General features: G+C 36.9%; 1 protein-coding gene across 3 annotated transcripts in view; it reads left to right on the forward strand.

The window, feature by feature from the left end:
• Positions 1-18,658, forward strand: part of LOC127807453 (protein NAP1) — a 67,173-nt gene that overhangs the window by 15,547 nt on the left and 32,968 nt on the right. For 2 of the 3 annotated variants that reach the window (XM_052345308.1, XM_052345307.1), the window contains exons 4-14: positions 1,379-1,459; positions 1,746-1,826; positions 1,993-2,075; positions 2,914-2,998; positions 3,266-3,391; positions 3,927-4,034; positions 5,695-5,739; positions 5,876-6,018; positions 6,178-6,310; positions 11,037-11,147; positions 11,300-11,378. In XM_052345308.1, the coding sequence (XP_052201268.1) occupies positions 1,379-1,459; positions 1,746-1,826; positions 1,993-2,075; positions 2,914-2,998; positions 3,266-3,391; positions 3,927-4,034; positions 5,695-5,739; positions 5,876-6,018; positions 6,178-6,310; positions 11,037-11,147; positions 11,300-11,378 (1,075 nt within the window). Of the gene's footprint in view, positions 1-1,378; positions 1,460-1,728; positions 1,827-1,992; positions 2,076-2,913; positions 2,999-3,265; positions 3,392-3,926; positions 4,035-5,694; positions 5,740-5,875; positions 6,019-6,177; positions 6,311-11,036; positions 11,148-11,299; positions 11,379-18,658 lie in introns of all 3 variants that reach the window. The other variant, XM_052345309.1, reaches the window with a different exon arrangement.

The following is an 18,658-nucleotide window of genomic DNA, read 5'->3' on the forward strand; positions in this document are numbered from 1 at the left end:
AAAAATGAGCACGGGCCTGCTGACTTAACCATGAAAGGCATTTTGAAGACCAAGTCCCTACCCCAATTCTATCAATCAATAGGAACTTGCTTTATTTCCTCAAGTGTAGGGATGGCAATGGGCCAATAAATGGGTCTCATTTATACATTTAAAGTTGAAATAATTATGAAAACTTCGTACTTTGAGTCATAGAGATAAAATTTATTTGAACATTTATTAAAATAAGCCCTAGTTACCCATTTAAAATTGAAATAAGTTTGAAAAATTCATATTTGAAGGATATAGACTTAAAACATATTTTGAAAATTTACTTAATGGGCATGTAAATAGGAGGCCCATTGCCATCCTTACTCAAGCATAAACACTCAAATGAAATTGGTTCTTTTTGTTGTTATTTCATTAATGTTGATAGAGGCCCCATGTGGTATATCCAAAACTACCTGACATGCACATGTGATCCAACCACCCTAAATCTGTACTTAGTGCCAAGCATTCTAAACCATCCACATTTGGAACACAGTAATCGAAGACCCAAAAAGAGTGGTGCTTGAACTCTCATTTTTGTCCTTCTTGAAGGCTTCAAGTTCTGATGATAACAACTGCTCCACGTAAATCTCAGACATCCACATTATCACACTTTTAGTTCTTATAAGCCAAGCTTGGATATCCTTGAACTTGGCTGTCATGATCCAAATGGTTGGTCTGTTCTGTGACTGCATGACCCCTGGTGAACTGTTGGATCACTAGCATAAGCAAGCCTCCATATCCAATATGTTGCCATGATTCAGTCCCTTATTTTAAATAACAATTTATAACTGAGACAAAACATCAAACTTCAATATTATTAAAACCAAACCAAACAATGTACTATACAGTCCTCCCTGTAAATATTGGAGCTGACTACTAAGAATATCTAAGAGATAAATTAAATAATAACTCGACCATGCCCACATGAACCAATTTGAGGCCTACTAATAAAGGAGAATAAGAATCCAAATGCTTTCTAAGTAAATTAGTTTGTCAATCCCAATGTCAACCTGTGATTTGAGAAATGTCCACCTGAGGAAGGTCTGTAGACTCAGCTGCCTCTAGATTTGCTCTAATGGAGAATGCTATTATAAAGGTGCTTGGAAGTATGGAATTTTTATGTGGGCCCTGTGTTTGTGTTGCACTTGCATGTGAGTCTAGTAGATGGATTCCCTTGTATGCTTACATTTATGTTTTTACATCTGCTGTGTGTTTCCTTTTTTTTGTTCATGTTACTTTTCTGTTATATTTTGGCCTTAATTTGGGTGATTGTTTGTAAGTCAAGGTATCATTTTAACATAAATGAGATTCATACTCTTATCTGTCGTTGACTTGCTTTTGTCTGGATCAGCTGCTTCTTGATTTGATGGAATTTCGAGAACAAGCTTTGCGGCTAATACTGGATTTAAGCAGTACAGTAATTACCTTGTTGGTAAGTATATTAACATGCAAAAAAACTGGAATATTGTTGTCTTGTATCATGACATGAAAGGCAATGCCAATTTGTCTGATATCTGTTGCGTTCTAATGGTATTTCAGTTACGCTTTTTTCTGGCTCCTTTTCTAGTTGCTTGTAACATGTCCATGCTAGTAAATGTCCATTATTCAAGCTTTAAAAACTCTTTGAAGTGCACCCTAGTCCTAATGTCACAGGTTGACAACCATAATTTTCTGTGTATGGATGAAATCTTTGATGATTAGGTGAATTACTTCTGCAGCCCCATCAAAACTCTCTCATACTACATGCATTTATGGACCTCTTTTGTGCCTTCATCCGTGTCAATCTTTTTGCTGAGAAGGTAAGCCCACAAAACATGCACTTTTTTCTGTTCTCCGTTTTGTCAGTCTTTTAACTGACAATTGAATTTTGTTTCTCCAAGTTATGCATCCACAAAATTTTTAATATATTATGTAAATATGATTTTAATATAGTATAATATTCATTCTTTGATGATTTTATTGCAGATACCAAGGAAAATGATGCTGCAAATTTATAACATTTTGCATGCGATGTTGCATGATGATCGGGACTGTGATTTTTATCATCGGTAGGGGAATATTTTATGGTTATCTTGATTGCCCTGCTAGATGGTCTGCAATCATGCTTAACTTTCATAGTTCCTTCTGGGTGCATAATATGCATGAATAATATTTATTATATATACCACTTAAATTGATGCATGAAGAACTTGTGCACCCAATTTAGTTGCTTTTATGAAAATTCTGATAGTGCCTGTGGGTGCCCTTATAAACATGAATTATGAGACTATTTCATTTTTCTGTACTGTTACTTCTTTGATATGCTATATTTGTACAAAAGCCTTTTTCATCTTGACATCAGGTGGCTTATATTACAGGATTATCTAATTAAGCAAAAAGATATATATCCTTTACCCTGGTCAAAGATGGCAGTTAAGCAATTATATTCTGATGCATGTTAATCTAGAAATGTTAGTTAGCCCGTCTATTTGTCAATTGTCAATTGTTGCTTGTTGTGATGTCAAATCTAGTGATTGTACTTGAGAGACAAAATCATTGTTAGAGTTAGGACTTAGGAAGCAGTTAGATTCCACTCTCTGTCATTGTATAGTAGAAATGTTGATGCCAGAGTTGAAACCAGTTGCTTGCTGGCTTGTGCTTACACAAAATCCTATATCCTCCAATGAGTTTGGTCCTTAAAAGATTTCAATTATGAATATTAGTTCAAGCGTGATGGATTGTCAATGAAATGCTCTAGTGTTTAAAACAAATTGACCAAATAAAAAAAAAAACTTTGAATAGCATTTAGGTAAAGGCTGCTTGTTATGATTTTAGAAATGATCTTGGGTGTTCTACGAAGGGTTGTTTACATGTTGCAACTGATATTTCCCTGTTCTTAAATAACAGGCTTGTTCAATTCATTGACTCTTATGATCCACCAATGAAAGGATTACATGAAGACTTGAATTTTGTCAGCCCCCGTATAGGAGAGGTGATATATTTTCCCTCTTCCTAAACTGATCTTGTAAGAAGTTCAATTTGTCTCATGATAAAATTGGTTTGGTCCTCTGCCCATATGTTGTTTGTCATGATATACATCTTATTTCAGAATCTTTTAAGTAGGAACTTTATTGATATTGGTTGCTTTGAATTGTTATTCTTGTCTATTTTTAGTTTTTTTAACCTTTCAGGAAAAGTAGTTAACTTTAACATTTATTCATAATCATTGTTTTGAATAAATAAGCATATGCTTTTCCAGGTTTTGGAGGCTGTGGGCCCTATAATATTCCTGTCTACAGATACCAGGAAGCTAAGAAATGAGGGGTTTTTAAGTCCATTTCATCCTCGGTACCCTGACATACTTACAAATTCAGCGCATCCAATGGTACATATTTTTTTCTTGGTGCTCAGAAGCGTCCTTAATGAAACTCATGCAAAATCTATACTACCTTTTACTCTGGCTGTTCTTTAAGGAAATGGATGAGTTCACTCACAGCAGACTTCAGTCTTGTAACTTCTTTATTTACAACAACATATCAAGCCTTAATCTCACTATGTGGGATCATCTACATGAATTCTAGCTCATGAATCATTTCTCTTTATGGTTTTATCTTCTATATAGCCCTTACAACTCATATCATATTTTTGAGTCTCTCATGAAGTTTTTCTTGGTCTTCTTCTACCTTTTTTATTAAAAACTTGTTCCTTTCCATCAAACACTCCTCACAAGAGCCTCTATTGATGTTATTCTCATGTGACTAAACCATCTTAAATTCTTAATAATGTCACATCCATCTCAACACAATGCTATATTAAGAGGGTTACATCCTATCAATTTGCTCAAACATCTCTATTTATCAGATAAAAAAAGTCAGCCTCATGTTATCTTTAATATTTTTCTTTTGTTTTAAAATATGCAGAGAGCTCAAGACTTGGCAAATGTTACAGCTTATCGTGAATGGGTATTATTTGGCTATCTTGTTTGTCCTGATGAGCTTCTAAGAGTCACCAGCATTGACATTGCTTCGGTAAATTTGAGGCAACTTTTTGTTTCATCTTATTATGAACCAAGTTTACTTAAATTTTGCTACACAGAAATGACAGAAATAAGCAGAAAAAATGAAAGATGGGATATGTGTGATAACAGGAAATTCAAGTGATCTAAATTTATTATCTGTTGGAAACACCTTGAACCATTTTATATGATGGAAATGCTCTCTGCACCTTAGACTTCTAAATATATTGTAAACTGCAAAATCTTGAAGTCCAGCAAACACTGAAGATACCTTAGTTGTCTGTTCAATAGGACACAAAACTTGTATTTTGCATAGAAAAGGAAAAAGAGAAAGTGAAGATGACGTATTGGAACTGACCTAAATTATTGTTATTAAATATTTGGCAATTCTTGTCTTGCTGTAGTCCGTTCCTTATCAGTTTGCTCTATTTCATGGTGTTTGTATTTCAATCAAAATGGCATAGTTATGTTGAGGTGAACATGATTAACTGCTGCAAACCTTCAATCTGTTATAATGATTTTATTTGCCTTTTGTACATTAAAACATGATTAAATTCTTTGTTTAGTTAATTTTGCCTCTACATTTTGAGAAAGACTTCCGAATTTATGTAGTAGCATCATTGTTAGTATTTTACTGGACAAGGTACTTGATTTGCCGTTGGTATAATACAATACCAGTACTGGACAATACTAGGAAGTTGCTACGCAAAAACAACAATCTGTAGCCTTATTGTCCCTTTGTATGTATGCTAGAATAATTTAATAACACATTATAAACATATATACAAATTGTTGGAAAGTGATTTAGTAAAGTAGTTACTATTATTAATAATCACTTCGTATTTGGTATTATACATGTTATTTGCATTGCATAAATGCATTATGCATCTACATATTATCTAGGTACAATGTATCATCAAATATCAACATACAGGTGCATGCATACATGTAACATTGAATCTAATCAGCATACAAGTACATGTATTTTGTTAACATTGAACCTAGTCAGGATACATATGTATTTAGTTAATAGCTCACCAAAATATAAGAAGGCTGACTTTTAAATAGGATATATATACATCATGAAGATATCCAAAATTCTATTCTACGATGGGCATTTGGATATGAGGTTGAGAAGTGCTTGGTTTCCATCAGTTAGTGTAAAGCCATAAGGGAATGGGATGAAATCCAAGCTAAGTTGAATCCTAGAGATAGAGTTGCTTGGTCCCTTGCATTATGGAAGGCTTTGACTATCTTCAAGAAGTGTCATCATGCCTCTTCAAGAGATTACGTAAGGCAGACAAAGCAATCATGAGTCTAATAGTAGTCAACCTTGCAACTGGTGCATAGTTGTCAAAGGAATCATATCCTGGTGCTCCTTGTAGCCCTTTGCAACAAGTGTTTCTTTATGTTTCTGGATTGAACCAGCTGGTCTCAACTTCGTTTCGGAAACCCTTTGCATAAGGAATTATGTTTGTGTATATTGCAGTGTTAGACACTGCTTTTGGTTTGATTTTCATCCTGCCATAAAAAAAAAACACTATTCTTCTCTAAAGTTATTGTAATTTTTTTAGTTTTTATTTAATATTTCTTACTTTATTTAATGCTATTGTCCCCCCCCCCAGAAAAAAAAAAACTTTTTCTTATTTACAATTTTGTGTTCATGGTTTCAGGTTGTACTCAAGGAAAATTTAATTCTTACATTGTTCAGAGATGAGGTGAGTTGTATAGTGCTATAATCATAAGGAACTGGTTGTTTATTTTCAGATAGTACATGTGCTTACCTGTTGATGTTCATTCATATTAAATGTGCTTAAGGTGCTAATTCACTGTTCTTATATAACAAATGTGCAGTATGTACTATTGCATGAGGATTATCAGTTATATGTGTTACCGCGAATATTGGAGTCAAAGAAGATGGCAAAATCTGGACGAACAAAGCAAAAAGAAGCTGATCTAGAGTATAGTGTTGCGAAGCAGGTTGAGAAAATGATAAGGTACTAAAATGCTAGATATTGCATGTAAGAACTATGTGCTTGACTGAAGGTTTTATGGAGAAAGAACAAATAACAACCTACAAAGGATGGAAAAAGTTTGCTGTGTGCTTTCTTGTGGCGCCACGGCTCTCAAAAATTAATTATTTTTGATGACTGCAGTGAAGTACATGAACAAGCATTACTCTCTTGTGATGCTATACACCGAGAAAGGAGAATATTATTAAAGCAAGAGATTGGAAGAATGGTGCTTTTTTTCACTGATCAGCCAAGTTTATTGGCTCCTAATATCCAGGTATAGTAATTTTAACTTCAAGCATGCTATTATATTTGGAGCATTAGTTGTTCAATAAAACTTTGAAGGGAACAAGAAGGCAGTTTTTTTCTTTTCCTTTTTTTTTTGAATTTTAGGAAATTGAATTTTGGGTAAATTTGTTTCAATGAGATCCCTTCAATGTTTTAGTTAAAACTTAAATTGTTTCACAATTTAAAAATAAGAAAATTTACATGAGTCAAAAAGTTAGGAAGAGCACCATGCAACTAGTGATACTTGGAACAAGGAGTGGTTGATTGATATGAGATTCTGGTTAGTATTTTTATTCTCCATTAATTAGTAATTTTGTGGTGGTCCTTGAGTGCCATTCAATAGAGCTGCAATTACTATAGGGGAATTCATATGAAATTTAATGCCATCTTTGTGTTTTATTTTGTGATTTGATAGGGGGGGTGTTTCCCAAAATATTCCTAAGGGTAAATTGTAATGAACACCCTCGAGGTTTGGTGAAATTGTAAGAAACCCCTTGACGTTTGAGAAATAGCAATAAACACCCCTACTGTTAAATAAAGGGATAAAAGGATCAATTTACCCTTCATTCTCTCTCCTTTCTCGTCATATTGAAAAATAAGGAAAAATAAAAATACCCCATGCCAAAACCCAATTTTGTGCTAGCATTGGTGATGAACCTAGTGGGTTCTGTGCTAGTGCTGGCGATGAACCCATTTGGGTTTGAGACCTCATTCAACGTTGATGATGAACCCATTGCCAACGAGTGAACCTAGATTTGGGTTTGAAGAAGAGAGAGACACGAGGGAGATGGAGAGGAAGAAAAAGACGAGGAGGAGAAGGAGGATGAGAGAGGGTGAGGGAGGGAGGGAAGGAAGAACAATCTCTCTCGCTCTGTTGTCATCATGACTAGATACCCCCACCACCACTATGACTAGCCTCCACTGCCACAAATGGAGACCAAGTGAGAGAGCAAGAGAAGATGAACAATTGTTTGTTATCGTCGCCATTTGTTGTTGCCTGAGAGAGAGGAAAGTAGATGAGGGATTTGAGAAGAGAGAGAAAAGAGGAGAATGAGTTTAAATATAAGGGTATTTTAGTTATTTTATAAAGTTTAATGGTGGTTAACTAATGGTGGGGGGAAATTACAACTAACATTAAACCTCAGGAGAGAGGGTGAGGGAGGGAGAAGAAGAAGAAAAGCCTCCCCTGTTGTTGTTGTGACCAAATGCCCCCACCACCACTATGACTAGCCTTCACCGCCACAAATTAAGAGTGAGAGAGAGAAAGTCGGAGAAGATGAATAGCTGTTTGTCACCGCTGCCATTTGTTGTTGCTTGAGAGAGAGGAAAATAGAGGAGGGATTTGAGAAGAGAGAGAAAAGAGGTCAATGAGTTTAAATATAAATGTATTTTAGTTATTTTATAAAGTTTAATTATGGTTAACTAACGGTGGGGGGAAATTGCAATTAATATTAAACCTCAGGGGTACTCTCTGTATTTTCTCAACATCAAGGTTTCCTTTTGCAATTACAACCTCAGGGGTATCGCTTGGAGTTTTCCCTATTCCTAAATGTTAACCCACAATTGGTTGCCCTAGAGGTTGTGTTATGTCACGACCTAGATGAATTAGGAAGTTATTTTTTATTACAGTTGCTATATCTTTATTTAGTTGTTATTTATAGTTATGTTTTAGGAATAGTTGGGTATAATTTATAGTTATGGAGTAGTGGGGAAGTTGTGGAGGAGTGGTAACCACTTGGTAAAATCTGTTGGTTAGCTTTATATATAAAGCCATAACCCATAGTGCCAAATTAATGAATGAATTTTCAAGAAGTTATTGAAGTCTCTCATTTCCCCCTATTATTCTCTCTATTTCTATATCAATTCTTCCTATTTCTCCCTTAATTCCAATTCTATCTTCAAAGAAAACATTAGCAAGAACTAGGGTCTTGACATTTGGTATTAGAGCAACAGTTTCTCGGTCTCAGATCTAGCTTTTCTTTTTTGGATTTTCTCCATGGCTGAAGGTTACTAGACGCTCGAAGCTTCTATAGATAGATTTGAAAGGAAATTGAACAAACTCATGATTATGATGACCAAACGGTATCAAGTTAGTCTCCTAGCGGAATTACTTTCTAGGGAATATTCTGATCCTAGTATTCAACAAAATAGACTAGTTCATGTGACAGTTGGAGAACCACTCCTACTAGGAAATGACTTGATTCATAGAACTCTGCAAGTCAACTTGCAGGAGGATTTTTTGTTAGAGAAGGATGAACAAATTCTGGAAGACAATGAGTTTCCATTGGAAGAAGATGAACAACCGGCCAAAACCATACAGGAAAGCTGGAAGTCAACAGGGTTCGGGATCTGAGCGAATGGAACCAAGGGAAACAAGATTTGTTGCCCTAGAGGATGGTCGGAAGTTCTCTCTAGAGTGTATCGACTTGGCAATAATGGAAACTCATGAAAGTCAGCCGCTTTATCTTGATATGCAAGAAATTTATGAAGAAACTGAAGTGGATGAAGGGATGGTAGAACAAAAAGACGCTGTAGGGATTGGATGGAGGAGTGACTAGTTACTATGATTTCTTGGGGACAAGAAATCTTTTAAAGGGGAGGGAACTAGATGAATTAAGAAGTTATTTTTTATTACAATTGTTATATCTTTATTTAGTTGTCATTTATAGTTATGTTTTAGGAATAGTTGGGTATTATTTACAGTTAATTTACAATTATTGAGTAGTGGGGAAGTAGTGGAGGAGTGGTAACCTCTTGGTAAAATCTGTTGGTTAGCTTTATATATAAAGCCATAACCCACAATGCCAAATTTATGAATGAATTATCAAGAAGTTATTGAAATCTCTCATTTCCCCCTATTATTCTATCTGTTTGTCTCTCAATTCTTCCTATTTCTCCCTCAATTCCAATTCTATCTTCAGAGAAAACATTAGTAAAGACTAGGGTCTTGACATGGCAGTTGAGTGGTTGTATAGTGAAGAAGAGAATGATAGGCAGAGTTTTGGAGTTGGGAGGCAATTGGGGGGGAGGGGGCAGGTTTTCCCTCCCCTTTATACCCTACATGGTGACCTTGGGGTCTCAAATAGGCAAGGCCCGTGAGGGCTTTTCCTTTGTCCAGTTGAGCTATCCTTTTGTCCTACCCAATTGTAGATAAATATTTTATTAATTTGTCCTTATTAGTTTAATTTTGTAAATTTTTAATTTCCTCCAATTTTTAAGTCTTCACATTGGGGCTTGGGGCAAACACGTGCAACTATTTGGACATGTTTGGCTTTGTGCTAGCTTCCAGAATTTTCTGTTCATTTCCAAAATTTTGAAAATTAAAGTGAAAAATCATGTTTGATTTTGTGTTTGGTGTTAAAAAATGGGAAAACTTGAGTAAAAAAATGGGCAAAAATGGAGATGCCCAAAATCTCTTTCCATGTTGAGTTCATTCCACGTGTGCCCAAAACCAAAAAAAGACAGCCCCATTTGTGTTGAGTTCCTTGTGAAATATACTGAAGCATTTGACAATGAGTTCGACAACATGTTGCTCTCCTCTCTCTGTAATATATATATATATATATATATAGTTTGCCCAAATCTGGTCAAACCCAGATCTCAGTTTGATAACCCCACCTATGGGTCTCTCTCTCTCTCCTTAGATTAATAGTGAAATGGAACTGACAATGGAAGAGAAAGGTTGTACTTTCTACTGTTATTGAAACTGGACCAGACATCTTGGTTGGACTGGGAAAACTGGTAACCAATCCTAAGGGTCCAGTCAGGTAGAAAAAACCAGACGACAGAAAGGCAGGCAGTTGTTTGAACCTGAGGTGGAACCATGAACTGGTAGACACGTCCCGGTTTTATGAAAGTTATTTTAAATGTAGGAGAATGTATTATATAAATGTTGTATAATGTATTTTTCTTCTTTTCATTTTTAAATCATATAATTTGTTACTATATATTTATTTATTTAATAAAATTACATTATGCTTCAACCCTAGTTTGACCCCGGTCCGACTGTTAACCCTTGAACCTTTCTCCTTTCCAGTTCAATAACCGATCTGGTTTTCAAAACATTATTATTTTCTGAAATTTTCTTTTTTTTTTTTCCGCTGAATTTACTATGCTGAATTTTTTCCAAGCAAGTTCTGAAAATTTTATTTAACATCTATTTCTCTTGGAGAAATGTCCAACTGGTGGACGTGTTTTTGCCCCTTGTCCAGAAAGGAAAGAATAATATATAAAAAAAACTTTAGAACACATCATTTGGGGTGTTTTCTTGAAAAGCATCATTTGGGTGTTTGACACTTACCCCTCATGTCAGTGTAAGCGGCCATTTTCAATACATCTGTCAGGCATTGGTATGTCATGTGAAAACAAGTAGTCATGTTTCCTACGTTCAGCTGTTAAGAGAAACTGGCAACTGCAACTCATCTACGAGATTTTTAGCTATTAGAGTGCATGTAACTTAATTATTTATACTTCTTAATTCTATTGTATGCAAAGCATTTCCATAGATTTTGACCAGTTTATGCTACAATTTTGTTAAGGGCATAATGTTCCTTCCTTGATAAATGATGATGAAGTGTTTTTGTTTTGTTTGTTGATGAAATACACCAAGTTAGGTAATTTCATGCATAAAGTAGATTTTGTTGGTTTACTTAAAGTTTGTAACTTTATCATGCACTGAAAAAGGTAAATGCATGACAATTTTGTGGTTCCTACAGATGGTGTTTTCTGCGTTGGCATTAGCTCAGTGTGAGGTTATGTGGTACTTCCAACATGTGGGAATTGCTTCCTCCAAATCTAAAGCTGCTCGAATGATGCCAGTAGACATAGTAAGTTAAAAAATTTTCCCCTGAAAGTATGAGTTAGAATCTTTTAATGCTGTCGATTGTTGATGCTGCACATTTATTTCTGCTCAGTGTGCTAGCAGCTTGACCTTGGTTGTTTTTTTTTTTTTTTTGTATTTTTCATTTTGGTTTTTCAGGATCCAAATGATCCAACTATTGGATTTTTGTTGGATGGAATGGATCATCTTTGCTGTCTAGTGCGCAAGTATATTGCAGGTTAGTTTGAGCTTGAAGTTATTAGATTTTCCACATTATGCACCCAGTTGTCCTTTAGAAAGAGATTTTGGAAAGGAAATAGACTTGGGACTCGAGTTGTCAAGGCTTTCCAGAGAAGCCCTTGCAACAAGGGTAACTTAAGGGGTTCTCTATGTTGGTTAATCTTCTTGATATGACATGGTGGTATTAAAATTTTGGTACATGTTAATATGTCAGTTACCTGTCATAGGGGAGAAGTTTTTTCTAGTGGGCTCTTCAAATTATTCTAATATGTGTAATATCTTGCATATCAAGAAAGTGCCAAATAAAGTTGACATTGAAGTTACTCAACCATGATCCTTTCTAGAATTTTTTCAGAGTTGTAAGGTCTTCTTTGAATTTTCTTAAAACATTGAGGTCATTTTCAGTGTCTGACAGAAACCTGATGAGTTCATCTGTAAATAAGAAATTCAAGTCAGGTTGGGTCATGGGCTATCAGATTAGGCCTTAATAGCTCTCTTCTGCATCGGCTTTGATCAAACTAGTATAGAGTGAAGCTAAAGACGTTAGGGAAGATTATGCCATCCCGAGAAAGATCAATTCTGTGAGAAAATAATTATGAGAAAAAAACTAAGAGACTAGCTTCTCTTAGCTTGTTATTTATAATAAGCATAATGAGCCTTAAACCTATGGACTTAATCTAATTACAAATAAAACACACATATAATAATTATAATATATACTAATAATTCTAACACTCCCCCTCAAGTTGGAGCATAGATATCATATGCACCAAGCTTGTTACAAATATATTCCACTCGAGCACCCTTTAGAGGCTTGGTGAAGACATCTGCAAGTTGATCATTGGAGTTAACAAACTCTGTAACAATAACACTTTCAACCAGTTTTTCTCTAATAAAGTGACAGTCGATTTCAATATGCTTAGTCCGCTCGTAGAACACTGGATTGGAAGCAATGTGTAAGGCAGTCTGATTATCACAAATAAGCTTCATAGGAGACACTTCACAAAACTTGAGTTCTTGCAGAAGTTGTTTAAGCCAGATGAGCTCAGAAGTTGCATTAGCCATAGCTCGATACTTTGCCTTTGCACTAGATCTAGCTACTACATTATGTTTCTTACTTTTCCAAGAAACTAGATTTTCTCCCACAAGAACACAATACCCAGAAGTTGACCAACGATCAGAAGGAGATCCTACCCAATTTGCATCTCCATAACAACAAACTCTATATCAAAAGAGCGCCAGGTAAAGGGCTACTTTATAAGGATAAGGGATACACAGATGTGTAAGGCAGTCTGATTATCACAAATAAGCTTCATAGGAGACACTTCACAAAACTTGAGTTCTTGCAGAAGTTGTTTAAGCCAGATGAGCTCAGAAGTTGCATTAGCCATAGCTCGATACTTTGCCTTTGCACTAGATCTAGCTACTACATTATGTTTCTTACTTTTCCAAGAAACTAGATTTTCTCCCACAAGAACACAATACCCAGAAGTTGACCAACGATCAGAAGGAGATCCTACCCAATCTGCATCTCCATAACAACAAATATCTGTGTATCCCTTATCCTTATAAAGTAGCCCTTTACCTGGCGCTCTTTTGATATATCTCAGAATTCGGATAACATCCCAGTGAGAATCACATAGAGAATTAAGGAACTGGCTAACTACACTCACAACAAAAGTAATGTTAGGACGAGTGACTATGAGATAGTTCAACTTGCCTACCAGTCTCCTATACCTTCCAGGGTCTGAATAAAGCTCCCCTTATCCCAGCAAGAGTCAGATGTTCGGATCCATTGGTGTGTTAACTGGTTTGCAATTCACTATACTAGTTTCTTATAAGATGTCTGTTGTGAAAAACGCACAAAAACGGCTCACAAAAACAAACCCCAGATAGCATAAACTTTCGATAGAATTGAAATGATTAAAACTCCCAACACAGTCATGGCAAACATATAAGAGATACACGTAACAGAAAACATAAACAACAGAAAAATAAATAACGCAAAGGGGACGAGATTTTTACCGTGGTTCACCCAAAATTTGGGCTACGTCCACGTTGAGCTCTGGTATGAAGAGCTCACTGCACTATAAAGAGAAGGAGTACAACTGATTTACATCAACATATCAAACTCTCTGTACATCACTAATCTTGCTAACACAATCGACCCAATGATCACAAAATCAAGATCAAAGGTCTACCAATCAAAACCAGTAAACAAAGAGAATATACAGAGCATTTATAGGAGACAAAAATGGAGAATAGAATGATCTCACCCGGACCCCCTAAGAGAGGAAAACCCCCTCAAAGACTTTCGGCCAAGACGACAAAAAATGAAAAACCCTAATCCCCAAAGCCCTTTACTCCCTCTTTCTCTTTCCCATCGATGAACGAATCCCGAGGCGGAACATAAATAGCCAAGATGGATGGTTGAGATAACCCGAGATAAAGCAAGATTGATGGCCTGGATCAGCTCGGGATAAAGCAAGATGGATGGACAGGATCAGATCGGGCAAAGCGACTCGAGCTGGCCAGCTGGAGGTTGCTGCGTGGCCTTCCAGCAGGTTGCCAAAAAACAACCGGGTTGCCCCGCTACCCTCCTCTAGCCAAGAACCAAAACAGCATCACTTTGATGCTTCATAAATAACAATGTCAAGTGCATACTTCCTCTGAGAAATTGAGATACCATCTCTTGATTGAACAACTTCAATACCCAAGATATACTGAAGTCGACCTAGGTCTTTGGTCTGAAAGTGTTGATGTAGATGTTCCTTCAGCTTCTGTCTTTCGACCTGATCACTTCTTGTGATAACAATGTCATCTACATAAACAACAAGGTAGATACATAAGAAAGAAGAATGACGATAGAAAACCGAATGATCAGCTTCACTTCGAGTGAGACCAAAGGCTTAAACCACAGTGCTGAACCTGCCAAACCACACCTGTGGAGATTGTTTCAAATCATAGAGAGACTTCTTGAGTTTGCAAACTACATTGGACTCCCCTTGAGTAACAAAACTAGGTGGTTGCTCCATATATACATTTTCTTGCAAATCACCATGAAGATAGGCATTTTTAATGTCAAGCTGATAGAGTGGCCAATGACGCGTAGCAGCCAGAGAGAGAAAGAGGCGAATAGAGGCCATTTTCGCAACAAGAGATAAAGTATTGTTGTAATCTAGCCCATAGATTTGTGTAAAGCCTTTGGCAACCAAGCGGGCCTTAAGACGTTCCACCTAGCCATCAGGATCCACTTTGGGAGTGAATAACCAGCAGCAACCAACGGGAGTCTTTCCTGGTGGTAAATACACCAAATTCCAAGTACCATTTGAATGTAAGATGTCAATCTTATCTAACATAGCCTGGCGCTAACCAGGATGAGAAAGAGCTTCACCTGTGGTTTTAGGAATAGAAACAGAGTAAAGACTCGAAACAAAGGCACTATAAGAAGTAGACAAACGGTCATAGCATAAAAATTTATAAATAGGATGGGGATTACGAGTAGACCGCATATCTTTGCGAAGAGCAACATGGAGATTGTTGGGCCCAGGATCCGGGGTAATGCTGGTGCCGGTAGTGGGATGAGGAGGATGGTGATATATAAGAAGTGGAGGAGCCGTGGTAGGTGGATCGAAAAACGGTAGGGTAGGCGCCACGGAGGAGACAGACGGACCTGAGGAGGACATCAAAAGAAAAGAAAAAGGAACAAGCAAAACTTGGTGAAGACTCTGTGATTCATGCTGAGCAATAGTAAAAAAAGACTGATGTTCAAAGAATGTGACATCAACAGACAAAAAATAGCGATGCAGTTTTGGAGAGTAACACTTATAGTCTTTTAGCAACCGGGAGTAGATGAGGAAGATACACTTGAGAGATTTTGCAGCAAGCTTATCCTGTCCAGGTGAAAAAGAATGCACAAAATAGATACATCCAAAAACACGAAAAGGAACAGAATAAAATGGTTGTGTAGGGAACAAAAGGGAATGAGGAATTTGCTCCTGTAACGCTGAAGATGGCATGCGATTGATTAGATAACATGCAGTTAGAACAACATCGTCCCAAAATTTGGTGGGAAGATTGGCATGTAAAAGGAGCGTCCGTGTAGTCTCAATAAGATGGCGATTCTTACGCTCAGCAACACTATTTTGTTGAGGTGTGTAAGGACAAGATGATTGATGCAAGATGCCATTAGCAATCATAAAGGTAGTAAATGGAGCAGAAAAATACTCAGGGGCATTATCACTACGTAAGGCACATATAGAAACTCCAAACTGTGTTTTTATTTCAGTAGTAAATGTCTGAAAAATAGAAAACAACTCTGACCGACTCTTCATAAGAAACAACCAAGTGCAACGAGAAAAATTATCAATGAAAGTAACGAAATATGAAAAATCAAGAGTAGAATTGACGCAACTGGGCCCTCATACATCAGAGTGCACAAGGGAAAAGGGAGCCTCAACCCTATTATTGGCCTGGCGAGAAAAAGAATGACGAGCGTGTTTACCACGCTGACATGACACACAATTAAACATGGACAATGATGACAAACTAGGAACTAATTTCTTCAGTTTGGAGAGGCTGATATGACTGAGATGATAATGTAGAAGATATGGGGAAGCGGCACTGGTGCAAGCTACCGGCGAATTAGGCCAACAAGATGATAGTGACCCTGTGACTCATGCCCTATGCCAATTGTCCACCCCGTACCTTGGTCCTGAACACAAATAGAGGTAGGAGTAAAGATAACAGAATAGTTAAGGGTTTTGGTATGTTGGCTAATTGAAATCAAATTAAAAGGAGTATCAGGAACATATAAAACATAATTTAATGAGAAAGACAAGGTGGGTGTGATTTGGCCAATTCCTTTAACTGCAGTTTTGGTGCCATTAGTCAGGGTAACAGTAGGTAAGGTATCGGAATAGGTTAGTGAGGAGAAAAGAAGTTCATTACCACACATATGGTCAGTGGTGCAAGAATTTATAATCCACGGACTAACAGATGAGCCTTGAGCAACACAAGCAATGAGATTACCAGGATGAGACGGTTGGGTGGCCTTGAAGTTTAGGAAGGCATCATACTCAGTTGCAGACATAGGTACCAATTGCGAACCTGGTGGAGATTGAGCAGGACTAGGATCGCTCTGAAATACATGAGCTGCACTGGTAGATGATACAGGTGGAGCAACTGGCCGACCATGTTTCTTCCAGCCGACCATGTTTCTTCCAGCATTTGTCCTCAAGATGACCTAGTTTCTTATAAAAGGTACATTGTGGACGTGAGCGATTGTTATTGTGTCCTCTATTTCCTCCTACGGTGGAAGCCTGAGACACAAGAGTTGAAGATTTGGCTGGAGGAACAACATGAGAAGAAGATGACATACCATGTGCATCTGTCATATTCAACAACCTTTTGAAAGAGTCCTTCATGGTAGGGCTAGCGGAGCTGGTTAAGATTTGATGCCTGATGACATCAAACTCTGGTTTCAGACCGGAGAGAGCAATAACCATAAAAAACTTATTTCGTTGAGCAATCTGTTCGGTGCGGGTCGTAGTGAGAGGAAGAAGAACATCAAATTCTTGCATGAGAGCCTGAACCTGCTCTAGATAAGATTCCATAGACTACTCCTGCTTGAGATTTTTGATATTAAAAACCACAGTATACAAACGTTGAATGTCGTTTGTATAACACTCTTTAGCTTCCTTCCACACATCAACACAAGTTTCAAAGGGGTAAAAGAGCTGCATGATGGAAGGATCAACAAACTGCCATAGGAGGCTACATAATTGGGCATCAACTTGTTCCCATCTAGCTCGATTCGCTTCTAGCACACTTTCAACCTTTGTGGTAAGATAATCTGCTTGGTCTTGCCCTTTGAACCACATTTTGATAGAGACTGCCCATGATAGATAATTGGCTGACCCTATCAACTTGATAGTGGTAATATTGGTTGTCCCAAAATTGGAGATAGTAAAGGATTGAGAGGCAGCAGGGGCAACAGGTGCCAGAGCGAAAATAGCACCAACATAAACGTCACTAAAATTAGACATGACGAGGGTTTTGACACCGGAAGTGGCTTGAGGGGTCGTCGACGATCAGATCCGGAAAAGGTGGGAAAAAGTGGCCGACGAACATGTTGTCACGTGCCGGCGTGTGGAGACTGAGGTAGCAAGTGGCGGCGACGCGTGGGTGGTCCAGCGGTGACGAGTCTTTAGCGGTCAGCCGATCTATGGGAGGCGAACCCAATGGTGGTGGCGGTGTTATCCGATGGTGGTTAGACAGTGGGGTTCTGGTATTGGGCAGTGATGGTTAGGATTTGACGACTAGGGTTTTAGTCGCTGGAAAAAATACACAGCGATGACTAGGGTTTTTTTTCTCATCGGTGGCTCTGATACCATGTGAGAAAATAATTATGAGAAAAAACTTAAGAGATTAGCCTCACTCAAGGTTGTTAAAATCGGGATTTTAAGTGGGATCGACAAAGGGTTCATAAAATCGTATCGTAAAATCGAATCGTAAAATCGTAAGATTTTAGAGATAATTAAAAATACCCTTTAATTTTTGTAAATATATGTTTATAATAACATAATTTTGTAGAAAATGAATTAATATCATTTAATAACCTAATTATTCCTTATTATAATTCAAAAGATGATATTTCCAAAATATAGCTCAAAAACTAGCAGGTTGGTATAGGCAATTTAAAGGCAAAATATAGGTAATTTAGAGGTAAAATATAGTTTAAAATTCTTTAGAGGATGCTTCCAACGTCTTCCATTAGATTTAGATTGCAATTTTTTCTTGATTTAACATTGATTAAATCAAGTAATATCCCGATTTGGAGTTGGGTGGTCCATTAATTAATTACTTGTTTGTCTTGATTTACTTATGCAATCAATGTTAAATCAAGTAAAAATTATAATTTAAATCAAGTAAATTGGAACTTATACAATTAATGTTAGATGCTATGTGACATTGGAACTTATGCAATCAATGTTAAATCAAGTTCCAATTTAGAGGCAAAATATAACAATTCATTGCATAAGTTCCAATGTCAGATGCTATGTGACATTGAGACGTTGGAAGCATCCTCTAAATTACAACTTAAATCAATGGAGGTATTTGAATCGTAAAATCGTTTGGGGATCTCTGAAGCGTAAAATCGTAAAATCGTACATGTAAAATCGAGATTTTATAGGATTTTATCCCAAATTGGATTTTACATGGGATTTGAATCGTTTGGGGGTCTTCGAATCGTAAAATCGTACGCATAAAATCGGG

Source organism: Diospyros lotus, chromosome 8, assembly GCF_014633365.1.
Source record: "Diospyros lotus cultivar Yz01 chromosome 8, ASM1463336v1, whole genome shotgun sequence".
NCBI classification, from domain to species: Eukaryota; Viridiplantae; Streptophyta; class Magnoliopsida; order Ericales; family Ebenaceae; genus Diospyros; species Diospyros lotus.